This window comes from Dysidea avara, chromosome 7, assembly GCF_963678975.1.
Source record: "Dysidea avara chromosome 7, odDysAvar1.4, whole genome shotgun sequence".
NCBI classification, from domain to species: Eukaryota; Metazoa; Porifera; class Demospongiae; order Dictyoceratida; family Dysideidae; genus Dysidea; species Dysidea avara.
The window spans coordinates 14,672,411-14,687,993 of NC_089278.1; the positions used below are offsets into that span (position 1 = coordinate 14,672,411).

General features: G+C 36.9%; 1 protein-coding gene across 1 annotated transcript in view; it reads left to right on the forward strand.

The window, feature by feature from the left end:
* LOC136260468 (ultra-long-chain fatty acid omega-hydroxylase-like) overlaps positions 1-13,894 on the forward strand; it is a 50,089-nt gene extending 36,195 nt beyond the window's left edge. The window contains exons 10-15 of the mRNA XM_066054201.1: positions 9,143-9,245; positions 9,298-9,428; positions 10,715-10,779; positions 13,059-13,141; positions 13,584-13,649; positions 13,725-13,894. Coding sequence (XP_065910273.1) covers positions 9,143-9,245; positions 9,298-9,428; positions 10,715-10,779; positions 13,059-13,141; positions 13,584-13,649; positions 13,725-13,824 — 548 coding nt within the window. The 3' untranslated portion in view covers positions 13,825-13,894. The remainder of the gene's footprint in view (positions 1-9,142; positions 9,246-9,297; positions 9,429-10,714; positions 10,780-13,058; positions 13,142-13,583; positions 13,650-13,724) is intronic.
* The last annotated feature ends 1,689 nt before the right edge of the window (positions 13,895-15,583 follow it).

A 15,583-nucleotide genomic window follows, 5' to 3' on the forward strand; every position in this document is an offset into this window, starting at 1 on the left:
TTAGTACATAAAAGATAACTATATTATTTTTAAGCTATTGGAATATGGCAGAATGATTGATTGGCACAATGGTGAGAAAGCAGTGCACAGGTCAGGTTTAATTTCAGCTTACACATTGGTCTTTTAAGAAAGTTTAATGATGAATGTTCTATTACAGTGATTGACTGTTCCATTAGAGTATTTCGATTTTTAGCAGCTTTAGATTAAGTCTACTCCTAAAGTATAATTTTGAAGCCTGAAGCCCTCTTACTTATTCTTAGAGTAGATTAGTTATTCCTTTTGCTCTTTCCATCTTTTCATTGCCCATGCATGCATAAGGTACAATCACACCTGTACTACAGCTTAGTGGTAGCTTTCTAGCTTGCACTGTTAAATTTTGGAAGGGGGTGTTTTAGCCTCCCATGCACCCCACTCCCCTAAATCTGCTCTTGGTAAGGATAATGAAACACTACTGTCTGTGTAGACAAATGTAGCATGGCCAGTTATGGTTTGTAGGTATATGTACAATGAAGTTTGTACGTGTTATAGTTGACTTTGTGATGCTGCGTGGCTACTTAGTACAAATACGTTGTACTACTACTATATGTATGATACACCTCACTTCAATAGCAACAATACTATATTTTTTCTCATTTTTACAAAGTGTCATGCACTAATACACATGCTGTTTGAATTTAAAACATTAGTTTATTGTATGGTTCTAAGTTAGCTAGTCTACATATCTACAATATGATGACATGTAAACCCATCTAGTGTTTGGTGATCTGAGATAGTGAGTGGTGTGGTGCAAAGCTATCATTTTACCATCTTCACAGATAGCTACGTAGCAATTTGAACATTAGTATATTGATAGTGGAGAGAATTATATTATGTTCATTTTCTGCTGCACTATAACATGCAGGCACTATAACATATCCTACTAAGAACACGTTTAGAATTATAAATGAACCCATTAAGTTGATTATATTTCAACTCAGTGCAACTTTGGAGGTAACTGTAATTGAAAGTGCTGTCTATAAGGTGCTTAGCAAAGATACATCACAAGCTATACAACTATATATGTGCACTTCAATGAAATGATTCATTATGAGAACAATTCAAAGCTGACGTGTCCTTGTACACAAGAGAATCATTTTTGTGTTATAAACACAAACTGTAAACACATAGTATACTAAAAGGTAAATCACTAAATGCACATAAACTAATAGTGAAAATAAAATTAATGGTGATGACTTTATATGTCAATAATACTTCTACACATGATGCCATACAATGGCTTCAATAAACAATGTGATGGATTAGTGTTCAATTGATGAAGTACTCACTACCACATCCTATTGAACCAGTTTTTCTAAGATCAATTATATGATAAAGGTAATGGAGACAGAGATGATGGCATTAGATGACATTGGTACTGTTATTATACTGCATGCTTTTCTGTCATTGCGACAAGTGACTGTGAAAACTGGATAAGTAGTACTAGCTGTTATTGTTACAAAACCAAAATTTTAAAAATAAACAAGCTTACGTATATAGCACAACCATTACTTGACAAACCTAGTCACTGTGAGTTACTCAATAAGCTTTTTGAGTCTGCATAGTATAGCAACTTTTTTTTCTTTCTAACTCAACAAAACTGATCTTTTAAGGGTGATTCACTGTTTAAACAACTTTCCTTGAACTTCAGCCATCTTAATAGAAGACATTGCTACCATGCTACAGGAAATTTTGAAGTTTGACAATCCACACTTTATCAATTAAATAATGTTCATCAAAAATTTCCTGTCGTATGGTACCGTATAGCCTAAATATTTCGAGGGGGGAAATTTTCGCTGATTTCACGGTTTTTTTCCTGCCAGCGAAAATTTTATCTTAGACTGAAATTTATTACTTGTGACGCTTAATTTTTTTAGTTCACCTGTGTTTTGGCGGTTCCAAGCCTTGTACATGTGTTCCCACGATGTCGCTGTTACAGTATTTTAAGGTAAAGAGACCTATTTTGCCTAACCCCAATGGCTCTCTGTCCAAAGTAATGCCTTGCTCAAGTATCATTGCTGCAAATGAAGCAGTAAAGAATGCTATTACTTTCAATTGTGGTGACACATTGAAGAGGAGTTTGAAGGGACGTGGCCAATATGTACAGTTTACCCCGGAAGAGAAAGCAAGAATTGGAAAGCGGGGTGCTGAGTGTGGCATAGCGTTGACTGTCCGACACTTCAGCAACAAGAAAACTTTTAAAGACCGCAAATTGAAGGAGAGTAGCGTGCGCACATGGAAAACTAAATACTTGAATGAACTTGGTAAAAGAAGGTGAGTAGGTGAGGAGGACATAGACATCAATGAACTATCAGACAAAAAGAAGGGAAGAAAATTAATGCTAGGTGAAGAGCTTGATAGGCAAGTACAATCGTATTTGCTAGATCTTCGTTGCAATGGTGCAGTTATCAATTCTTCTATCGCAATTGCTGTGGTTCAAGGCATTGTCATTAATTGCAATAGAACTTACTATTAGAGAATGGGGGACACATAACTCTAACAAAGTCCTGGGCAAAGTATCTACTGCAACGCTTGGGATTTGTCAAGAGGCGATGTAGTACAAAAGCCAAAGTTACAGCATCAAATTTTGCTCGACTACAAGAACAGTTTACTTACGATGCTAGAGTTCTAATTGATATGATGGAAATTCCTGATTCATTAGTCATAAATTGGGACCAGACAGGAATCCAGTATGTCCCTGTATCACAGTGGACAATGGAGAGGGAAGGCATGAAGCATATAGAGATTGCAGGTAGTCAAGATAAAAGGCAAATTACAGCTGTATTTGGTGCGACAATGAATGGAAGTTTCTTGCCCAACAATTGGTTTATGCTTGGGACTTGATAGAAGACATTGCTACCATGCGGGTTTTCTGAGGGTTTTCTAAATCCCGTAGAACCCAGTGGTTCTTGACGTCTAACTTATTTAGACTACAACTCGTTATTGTACCTTGAGTTGACAGCTGCTTGTAAACGAGAAATGTATGGCTAATTACTAGAAACAAGCCCTCTACACCTCCCTACATGGTGGGACCTCAGCGTGGCTGTTGCTACAGTGTAAACTGTAGGAACAAGAAACTGTATAGAATTTTCAAATAACATGTGCGTAAATGCTTAATTAATAGTGTCCGCAGTTGGAAATAAAATCATGGACTTATTTTCTAGGCATTGAGATAGATGTCTCATCATGCCTTGCTGGAAATTACAGTTTGCTCGGTCAATACCATAAGCAAGAGATGTAGCAGCAGCAATCACAAATACTCCACAGTCAGAGCTACCATTCTGTTTTTGCATTTTAACCATTACAAAAGATGGATTTCTAGCAGTTTGAAAAATATTCTTCACAATCCAACAAACTTCAGCATCAGGAAAAGTAAACAACGAATTGTAAATCTTTACTTCACCCCTATAGCAATTCATTGTTGTTGCAACATACTGTTATGAATAATTTGCACACTGCCGGTTGGTAATTTCACAATAAGAGGCTTCTCCTGCAAAAGGGTCAGTCTGAAACCCTTTACAGAGGGAAACTGGTTAAGCAGTAGGTATTGGGCAAAATTTATATGGTGATCATTCAACTCACTTCCATTTGTCAAAGTCATCTGATCATACAATGTTAACTTGTGGCTACCTGCTTGCAGCCAAATTTTGTTTGCTGATGTTACCACCATAGCATCACGATGACGACCACTCTCTTTGTGTTTCTGACAGGTAGCATCGATAGACAGCGTAACAGAGTTTCTAGAGTCACTGGATGGTACTGCAATGAAATTAGTTGGACTGTTTGATACTGAAACAGGATTTGCAGGAGATGAAATAGTAATGGAATTGGTGGCACTGTTGGACAGTGTAACAAAGTTACTTTTGATGAAATTAGTTGGGCTGTTTGATACTGAAACAGGATTTGCAGGGGATGAAACAGTGATGGAATTGGTGGCACTGTTAGACATCATAACAGAGTTTCCAGAGTTACTCAATGGTACTATGGTGAAATTAGTTGGACTATTTGATACTGAAACAGGATTTTCAGGGGATGAAATAGTGATGGAATTGGTAGCACTGTTAGATAGCATAACAGAGTTACCTGACGGTATTGTGATGAAATTAGTTGGACTGTTTGATACTGTGGTGGGGGGTGAAATAGTGATGGAATTGGTGGCACTGTTGGACAGTGTAACGGAGTCACTTGACGGTACTGTGATGAAATTAGTTGGACTGTTTGCTATGGACACAGGATTTGCAGGGGATGAAATAGTGATGGAATTGGTGGCACTGTTAGATAGTGTAACAGAGTCACTTGATGGTACTGTGATGAAATTAGTTGGACTGTTTGCTACAGACACAGGATTTGCAGGGGATGAAATAGTGATGGAATTGGTGACACTGTTAGATAGTGTAACAGAGTTGCCAGTGCTACTTGACAGCACTGTAATGATATTAGTAGGGCTATTGGATACCAAAACAGGATTTGCAGGGGATGAAATAGTGGCACTGTTGGATAGCGTAGCATGATTACTTGATTGTACTGTGATGAAATTAGTAGGTCTGTTTGATGCCGAAACAGGATTTGCAGGGGGTGAAATGGTAATGGAACTAGTAGTAGTACTGTTATACTGTGTGACAGAATTTTTAGAGTCAATAGATGGCGATATGATTGAATTAAATGGGCTGTTCAATGACAAATCAGCATTGTGGTTGCAGGACTTGGTAACACAATTAAGAGTATTCCCACCAGTAGTCTGAGCAAAGGTAACCAATTTGATGGGTGAAGTTGATGCAGAATGTACTGGTAGTATTGGTACTGAGTTCTTGGATGACCATGTGGATGACAAGGAAGCGGCAGAATTTGAAACCTCTGTTGGAGATACCGCACAGTTCACAGATTGTTGACTTCTGTTGGCAGTGGCAATATCACATGGAGATTCAGACGGAGCAAACCTAAGAAGCCGTTTCACTTCATCAGTTTCTTTATTAGGTCCACAAAAAGTAAGTTTGCAAGGCAGTTGTAGCCCTCCTTGGCGTAAATCACGAGAATGTTCCCTACTGCCTGTGACCTCGCAAGTAATACTTCCTCCTAGTTCAATAAAAGTTGAACAGAGTGTTGAAATGGTCCATGGAAGATGGCCAACAACTCATCTACAGGTACCAGTACCTCTCACTACTGCGACCGCATAGGGATCTATCAAATTGCCTGCCTCCCTACAGCATTCCAGGATCTCCCCTACGGTTGCTGTCCATATTTCCTGATAAATGTGATATCCTCTTATTTTCGAATAATAGATACAACTACCGGTATGGGTGACGTCACTCCGAGCTTCACTCATTGCAGCTGTCACCTCGGCTGTCACGTTCGTGCATGGTAGTAATCTACCACATACCAAAACAGGTAATACCTGTATCCCCGGTACTGTTTTGTTAGAGACGCACATAACATAAATAAATGTATAGATGCTTAGTACAGGTACGGTATCAGCGAACATTTTATCGCGAACAATTCTTTTTAAAGGAAATCTGGCTTACCCTCGAAAAATTTACCCCTCGAAATATTTAGGCTATACAGTAATACATGCCCAGACCTATTGGTAATTAGTTGTGGGCTTTCTTCAATTGCAGAATGAACCCCTGTTGTTATCAAATAAGTCCAGAGATAATACTATGTTTCATTCAACTAGCTGCAACTCTTTTGCTAACTCTTCAACCTTTGCCATATTTTTGGATGTTTAGCACTTGGTTCACTTGTGCCAGTTGGGCCACAACATTATTTCATTACTGCAGTGATCATACGTCTCACACAAATCTTACTATTAATAAATCCGATACTTAGTTGACTGGCAGCTTCAAAATATCCCATTGAAAATAAGGTAGACTGTGGAATCTGCTCTCCAAATTCATCCATCATCATCCCCACTTTCATATCGGTAACTGAAATAAAATGACCATGAAAGTTTCTTATACCTCTAACAATTGCTACTTTTTCTTATTAATGATTTCAATCCTGTATTAGAAGGAGGTTTTTGACGAGGTATGGTTCGTTTCCATTTTTGGATGTTTATTGACCTCACATTTTCATCCACAATTGGATGATTATTGCAAAGGAACAAAATCATCCAAAAGTGGATGATTATTGCTCATATCTCTATATAGTGAGAGATTTATGCAACAATCATCCAAATTTGGATGTTTCTTGCCATCCAATATTGGAATACATTTGTCGCTATCCAAATTTGGATGTTTCTTGCCCTCCAATATTGGAATACATTTGTCGCCATCCAAATTTGGATGTTTCTAGCCATCCAATATTGGAATACATTTCTGGTCATCCAAATTCGGATGTTTCTTGCCATCCAATATTGGAATACATTTCTGGTCATCCGAATTTGGATGTTTCTTGCCATCCAATATTGGAATACATTTGTTGCCATCCAAATTTGGATGTTTCTTGCCATCCAATATTGGAATACATTTGTTGCCATCCAAATTTGGATGTTTCTTGCCATCCAATATTGGAATACATTCCTTGCCATCCAAATTTGGATGTTTCTTGCCATCCAATAATGGAATACATTTTATTTCACAACAGTTAGCTCACCGGTAGCATGTGCCTTTTCTGGTTACAAAGAATATCCACCTTCTGCACTTTGCTTCTCTTCTCCTCTTCAATCACATGGTTGTCTTCTTCAAGCAAGGAAACCATATTCATGCACTAATTTTCTGTATCGACACCTTCCTTAGAGGAGCGTTTTAGTTTTTGTCACCACAAAACCATTTCTCAAGTGTTTATATTCTACTAGTAGAATAAGAAGCAATATCATTAAGTGTGGTAGGGTCATGGATAGTAATTTTGCTGTTTTCGTTGCTTTCTACTGTTTGTTAATGCAAGAAACAGCTTGATATGAAACACAAAATTGTCTTTTTTCATGTAGGTTTATTAAGTGCGGTAGGTTCATGGCAGTGATTGTCAAGGTTCATGATTCTTGCCAAAAATACGCATCAAAAACAGACTTGCAAACTCATTGCGTCATTCCATTATGTAGTTCTAAAAGATAGTAAGTCACTCTTCTGAATGTAAATACATGAAATTAGCAGGGAGAAAGACATCTTGATTGCCTGTCTAGGCCTAATCATGGACTTTTTCACCTTTCTGTACTTTTTCAAAACATCTTTAACCAGGCTGTGGAGCCAGGTGTCTTACAGACCTTCAGCACTTGTTAAGTGCTGTAAAGCATTAAAATAAATAGATTCAGCAGCATTGTATGACTAAAGTTAAGCACGATTCCGCCCATATTTTGTGTACATGTGTGTGTGGCTATAATGGGAACTAAAATGTATGCACTCAGTGGCATTGTGCTACTACCAGTATCTTCTTGTTTCATTATTGTGATCCCTACTCATGGTGAAAAATTTCTAATCCAAAAAGTTGGAGAAACTCATAGGATGCTTTTTGGGCCATTTTGAAGTAGAATGCACTCAGTGGCACTGTGTTGCTATCTTCTTGTTTCAGTGCTTTTATTATTGTGATCCCTACACATACTGAAAATTCCACAGAAACTGATCATCTGCAGCTGTATGCTACCAATCTCACTTAAAATAATTGAGGTTTCAATAACCTCTATTTGGGGGACTCCAATGTTTTTGAGTACTGTTTCTATGGGCCGTAAATGGAGGTCGACTTGTTAGTGTACTACAGGAAGAAGATATCGAGCTAAAACTAACAGGTACAGCTATAAGGCAATAACACAATTTTTTTTACTCGGGTTTAAATTTTTCGCCTGTTTTTCCGAGTAGAGGTAAATTAGCATTTCTTTAACAATACCTGGTGATTTCATTTCGAAATTATCTCTAGAAGTCGCATGATAGGTCCTTAGAAGTATTCTTCGTGGGAAGCTGTACTCGAAAACGTAAGAGTCCCCTAAATAGAGTTTGCAAGACGTCATTTCGGAAATAGTCTATATTGGATGGCAAGAACCATCTAATTTTGGAAAGCAAAACTTACATTCCAATAATGGATAGTAAGAAACATCCATTTTTGGAAAGCAAAACTTATATTTCAATATTGGATGGCAAAAACCATGCGATTTTGGAAGGCGGAAGTTACATTCCAATATTGGATTGCAAGAAACATCCAATTTTGGACGACAGAAATTACATTCCAATATTGGATGGCAAGAAACATCCAATTTTGGAAGGCAGAAATTACATTCCAATATAGGATGGCAAGAAACATCCAATTTTAGACGACAGAAATTACATTCCAATATAGGATGGCAAGAAACATCCGATTTTGGACGACAGAAATTGCATTCCAATATTGGATGGCAAGAAACATCCAATTTTGGAAGGCTGAAGTTACATTCCAATATTGGATGGCAAGAAACATCCAATTTTGGACGACAGAAATTACATTCCAATATTGGATGGCAAGAAACATCCGATTTTGGAAGGCAAAGTTTACATTCCAATATTGGATGGTTAGAAACATCCGATTTTGGAAGGCTAAGTTTACATTCCAATATTGGATGGTTAGAAACATCCGATTTTGGATGCTTCTTGCATACATCTCTCACTATATAGTGAATCAAGCAAATATCATCCACTTTTGGATGATATTTGCTTACATAAGCACTCACTATATAGAGAATCAAGCAATAATCATCCACTTTTGGATGATGTTTGCTTATGTAACTATAAGAGAGATGAGTAATAATCATCCAAAATGGATGATTTAGTGAAGCATCATCCATATTTGGATGAAAATGTGAGGTCAAAAAGCATCCGATTTTGGAATTTGACTATACCTGTTTTTGACTCAAAGTTGATTGTTTTGGTGCTAAAATACATCATTGCAAATGACAGAACTGATAATGCAGTGACAAGCACTCTGCCAGCTGAGCACTCTAGCCCAAGAGGAGGTGCACATAGTGTTACAATTTTTTCAGATGCACTCTCATGCATGTTGTTTTGTACAAAGAAAGTACAGTTACTAATTGTCATCACCTCCCTGGTCTTATATGTGTAAGTTTAAGCCTAATGCATATATGCTTTTACTGTACCTTTAATTCACAGGTTTTGATTAGTGATTTAATTATTATTTCAATGTTCTTGTGCAGGTCTCAGCTGGGTGCTGTACTGTCTGGCAATGTACAAGGAACACCAGGAAATGTGTAGGAAAGAGATCAGAGAGGCATTAGCTGGTAGGGACTACATCACGTGGTGAGCTATTAACTACCACTACACTGTTATTGGTTGATGTGTACACTGTCAGGGAAGACCTGTCCAAACTCTCCTATACTACAATGTGTATTAAGGAGTCATTGAGGCTATACCCACCTGTACCATACATTGGAAAACAATTATCAGAAGATATGATAATAGATGGAGACAGAATACCTAAAGGTATATTTGTTAGCAATTTGACAGAAGTTGGGAGACCATATCATACAGTACAGTCAGTAGTGGGGATCATGAAGCGTGGACCTGCAGAGTGACACTGTCTTTCCAAACGTGCCTTTAGCATGACCCAAAGTGCTTCCAATAAGTTGCTGCAGTTTTGTGGAATTTTTTACTTACTGACTGACTCTTGCATGCCTTTAGTCAAGCAGAGCTTAATAAAAGCTAATGCTAAAAGGCTTGAGATTTTCACTTTTAGACAAGGCTGAGACCACAAAGCCAGCAATAAGCCAGTTTGGAGCTTAGTTTCTTTTATGGCTGCAAGTAGGGACTACTACAATTAATGATGTTAAGCAACAGAGATCATTACCTGACTTGTAAATTTAAGTGATACTACTTTTGCATATTTATTCCCTACTTTAGCCTCTATAAATAGCAATAAATATACTATAGGGATTAAAATTTGTACATCAGGTGATGATCTCCCTCAGGTGTGTGGGAATCAAGAGGAGAGGGGGGTACACTATTTAAAGTGAATTTTGGCTTCCACATTTTGTGACCAAGTGACAGTGAAAAATACCAGCTTTGTAAACACAAAAAAGCCATGCAAGAAGCCTTACTGTCACTACCCTTGTGGCTACAGTAGAAACAGTACAAAGAATGTCTTATCTGTGACATATATATGTACCTTTACGCAATATAAAAGTGTAAGGAGCATAAAAAGCTAATAGGGGTGCTTAATTAAGCAAGGCAAATCAGAGGCATTGTAACAGGTTGGAGAGGCCACAGCCAAAACTAATTTTGTGCATCAACACCCCTGCAGACACATTTTTCAAGTTCCATTCAGTTCATACGTGGGTTACTATGAAGATGTTTTTGAGCTACCCTATACTGTCACAGTACATATACCTTGCTAGAGCTACTGCCTGTGACGTGCCTGAGGATGCATTATCATATCACATGCTTATCATGATCCCTGGAAGTGACACATCACATCTTTTGTGCCCAGTATAATATGAAGTGATTTCATGGATGAAATTTATAATTGTTAGAATGTCAACAGTATCATATAGCTAATTTTTTTTGAGGGGTTAATTGTTTGCAAATAATTCATGGATTTTACCAGTGGCATGTACCAAATTAGCTAGCTACCAGCTTATGAATAACGTTTTTACAAGTGCATCAATTGTGATCATAAAAACTACCCCCTTGAAAATAATATGCTATATGGTCTTTATCAATAAGTTTGTAGACACGTTTCAGTTTTATTTATGTGTGCGTCTTACACATAGGAACATGGATCACACTCTGTATAATTGTAATGCACCGTGATCCATTGGTTTGGGACAATGCAGAGGTAATGCTTTGTTGTTATGTTAGGACTGTAATTTTGAAGTTTGAAAATTTCTTGGAAAGGAAGTTTGTATGTGAAGGTCTAGCATCCATTTAACTAGGGCTAAAACGAATATTCTAAATGAAAGAGAATGAATATTTTTAGTCAAGAACGAATAATAGAATATTCTATATATAGTGTTATACTCTTATACAGTGTATATGTGTTATTTCTTATTATTTGTATTCAATTGTAAAACATCATTAAAATTTGATACAGTATATAGGCAGCTTTTGAAATGAAGTAAAAGTGTCTGATGATGTAGCTACTAGAGGTGTACCGATAAAGATTTTTCAGCTGTATTGATATCTGATTAATTTGTACCTAAAAGAGCTGATACTGATTATATACCGATTAAATTATTGTATATTCGTAAATCAAATAGAACTACAGGTGTAGCTACTACATGATGTATATTCTAATGATTTGTAGCATTGAGAAAAGAGAAGTGATGTAACTTTACTATATTGCACAACTACTTATGGTGGTGTGGCCTCTATTACAAATTAGGCATCACAAATATTTTACTATGATACATGCTCCCTTGTCTGGATTACTCCGTATTTTGATTAGTTCCAAGATGGCTGTAATACACAGGTGATCACTTTAGTTTTCCTGTAGTGCAGTTTTTTATTCTTGAAGTGCAGCTAACAGCTACTGTTCTGGGTAAGAATACTTTAACACTAATAGCAGTACTCACACGCGCAGTCGTATGGCTTCTCGTAACTTAGCGTTTTATAGAATAGTGTAGAGAGGCTTTCTGTTTGTTTGTAGCGAGCAAAAAGGCTTTTGATAGCTGGCCATGCAAACTAATAGATTCATAGAGCGTTTGTGCCCATTATTACTGAATATAGAAGGCAAATCAGCAACCGATCGCGATCTGATCACCCTCGCGATCACCAATCCGATTATTGGTACATCTCTAGTCCAGTGTCTGATGTTGTAGAGACTTACAAAGATTCCTCATTACTAGTGTCCGCCATCTTTACTGTAAATTTCGATGTTTCAAATTCAATAATTCCTTCGAACGAAGTCGAATCGAATACGAATTCGAATATTCGGTATATTCGTTTTAGCCCTACATTTAACATACAAAGTGCCCGGGTGTACAATGTCACTGTTGAAATTACGTTTTTAATGAGTCCCTTTTACAGTTGATTTTAAACAAATTACATCAGGTGAGTGAGAACTGAATTGATTTGCTAAAATTACATAGTCAAAACAAGTCTACCAAAACAAAGAAGTCATCATCATGCATTAAATGTTAAGATACAGATTCTTTGAAACTGGTTATCCTAAAATGAGTGCTCAAATCCCAACCTTACACTTCACCCAAACACCCAAATGAACTATATACTGCATGCAGAGGACAAACACCAGATATAGTGCATGCCAAGCATACTGGGGTGGTTCAAATGAATTGAAGAGTTTATACATGTTAGTGGCCATGCAGAGCAAAGCCAGGTGAATGAGGAAGTAATTTGCCTTATAGAAATACAAATCATCAGAACAAATGAAGTGATCTGATCCTCCACAACTGTAACTGTTGCGTCCACTTCTCAGGTAATCACACTAGACACTACAAAGAGTACAACACTTACATACAACTCAGCCTTTTCACAGGTCCCTCTATAGTGGGATAGCATTAATTTTGCAGATCAGGCCAATTTCTACTGCCATACTTTCCAAACAGAGAATAGCAGACCCTAGCTGCTTGTATCAGGGGCATATGCAGGAATTTTGAAAAGGGGTTTCCCAGAGGTTTCCGTTACAGCTAAGTGACTGTTATATTAGAGTAGTTTATATTGTCTGACTACTTTATTAGAGTATCTCGATCTTTTCACCAACATTATTGTTCAGAACAGGACATTGGAGTTGACTAATGCATTGATTATATATTCTAAATTGTATTGTGTTATTGTATAAACTTTAAACAACAACAATTTCTTACATATGTAACTATAAACTATCTAGTAGCTAGGTGAATTATAAAACAAATCTAATACCAAAAAATGTTGAGGATCAGTTTTAAGTAGTTCAATATACAGCATACAGTAGGGGCATTTTCAGGGGGTTTCAGGAAACTCTTTGAATTTTACGCACTACTTGAAACATTAAGAAATTAAAACTTTAGGTTTCCAGAATCTACCGTGAAACAGGACACATTTTAAACCTTTATCTGAGTTAAATAATAGTTTCTCACATAAAAGCAACGCTTATTATAAATGTATGTGTCACACTAGAAATTTGATCCAACAAGGTTCAATGCTGACAACTTAAAGAAAAGAGATCCTTTTACCTATCTTCCTTTTTCTGCTGGACCAAGGCATGTACTACATGTGTTAATAGATATGCAGTATACACACTGACTTGAAATTCAAGCTCACTGGATCTGTATAGGCAGTGAATCACATTCCAACAAAACAGTAGATATTACTAAGGCATGCAGCTACCATATTCCCTTGTATAAAAGCTTGAATGCGTGTTTATGAAGTTTAGACATAGCTTTTTTACAACTAACAGAAGGTCTTTATTTAAGTTTTAAGACTGGGTGCTTTTTCAGCTGGTCAAACAATAAGTGACCTAGCTTTGTTTGAGACTAGGCAAGACTCCAACCTATAATCAAAAATTAGAGCTTATTTGTATGTAACAAGTTTGTATGTAATGATACACAATATAGTTGCAAAGAATTTGGCTGATAAGTGTTCACAAGCATTTTATCATTAGATCACTTTCATAAACATAACAAAATGAGATGTATTTCATAGGAATTGCATCGGCCAGCATTTTGCCATGGATGAACTAAGAGTGGCAGTAGCACATGTTCTGAACAAGTGAGTTTGTTGACAGGAATATGTTCACACACAACATATGAATATTTGCTGATTGTTGTGTTTTTAACTCCTCAGATTTCACTTGGAAGTAGATAAAGAACACAATGTTGAACGTTATGCTGTTGCAGTGCTTAATGCACAAGCAGGAATTAAACTGACACTGAGTCTTGTGTAACATTTACTGTAATCACACAATTCTGACTATTGTACAACTAGTGAGTAAAGCTATACAATTGCTTACAACAGTTTGGTGTATTGTGATATAGTGTTTTCATGGTAAACTTTCATGTTGGGTATACCACTTAATAAAATGTTAAATTTCTAAGGGTATCGATATATTCACATGGACTACAATATAAACCACTGGTAACTACAAGGCTAGTATGAATTGTTACTAGAAATGCTACTTGCTTGTGAGGATGCAGTGTCTCAAATTTGAGTGATCATAATTTTATTTACAGTGTTCACCTCAAGGTCATATGCACAGCAAGATACCAACTTGACATAATATTATAAGTAAATGTTGTCTTTGTGATTGTTTTCCTGGTAGCAATAAAGTAGTTATCTCATAGCTTTGTACTATCCTCAACTTGGATCACAGAACACACTAACTGTATTAGTTTGTAATTTGTACTCTTGTTTTACTTTCAAGGCTGTATTGCGAAGTGCATGTAGGTATCATGAAGATTTATGGGAATTGTTTGTCCATAGCGAAATCAAAAGTTGTAGCAATAAATTTTTCTGAGCTTGTTTGGTTGATGCACCACTTCTGGTTGTGGTACAACCAGGGAGAGTTTGAAGAACAAATGGTGGCCAAGATTTCTACTGCAAGTGGGATAAAGTTGCACCCTGACTCCTATAGAGCATCTTAATGTCTTTGATCCCAGCTGCGGCAGCTACCCCAGCACAAGAAGAAGAGGAAGAATCTAATAAATCAAAATATGCCAAATGGCCATACTGAAAATTAGGGTGCAGGTATACACACTGAATGATCCTCACAAGAAACACGTTCCTTTAACAGAGCATGATGGACAATCTTGCTACAACGTATATTGACTATTGTGGTGATCACCTAGCTTCGGGACTGTTCCCATGGCTCTATGAGAATTTGTTGCCATGATGCTCTAGTTGACATAGTAGTGGGGATAGTGGAAAAAGTGGAATTCCAAGCCACAAACAAAGGCCAACAACAAACTCAGGTACAGAGCAAGGGAAACTTGGGGAATAGTCTTGAGCCACCCACTACTAGCACTAGATAAGTGAGAAAGAGCTGCACTGTGTTGGATGAAGCAAGCAGCTTGTCATACTGCCTACAGGAACTCAGTAACACAGTTCTCTCGTATTTATGCTGAGTCACTTTCTAAGCAGTACTCTTCATCCCAAGGGAGTTGGCTTAATTGTAAGAGGGATCCTATTTCTTTATTGCAAAATGATAATGTACCTGTCTTGGAGGACTCTTTTAAATCTGATATTTAATTTTTTTTTTTTTTTTTTACAAAAGATAATGTTTCCATTACTGATCAATCATTGAATTTTGTACCTTCACTTATTTCATCAGTAGAGTTTGGTCCTACTGTTGTATGTGACTATTTGTGTGCTATTGATGCTAGTTAAGCTTGTGGACGATCTGATTACTGGATTTTTACTTTAAGTGTGTGCTGAAAGTCTATCTGTACCAATATCATATTTGTACACTGAGACTGATACTCTACCACATGACTGGGTCACATTGTTCCAGTGTACAAGAAGGGTGATAAATGTACATGTGTTGTTTCAATTTACCGCCCAATCAGTCTTACCTCAGTTGTTATTGAAACCATCAAGTGTATAAATATATTATCCATTTACAATTTACTTCATGGTTATATTCTAAATCATCAATATGGCTTTCATAAACATTGTTCAACAACTCATTTATTTCTTATGATTGGGCT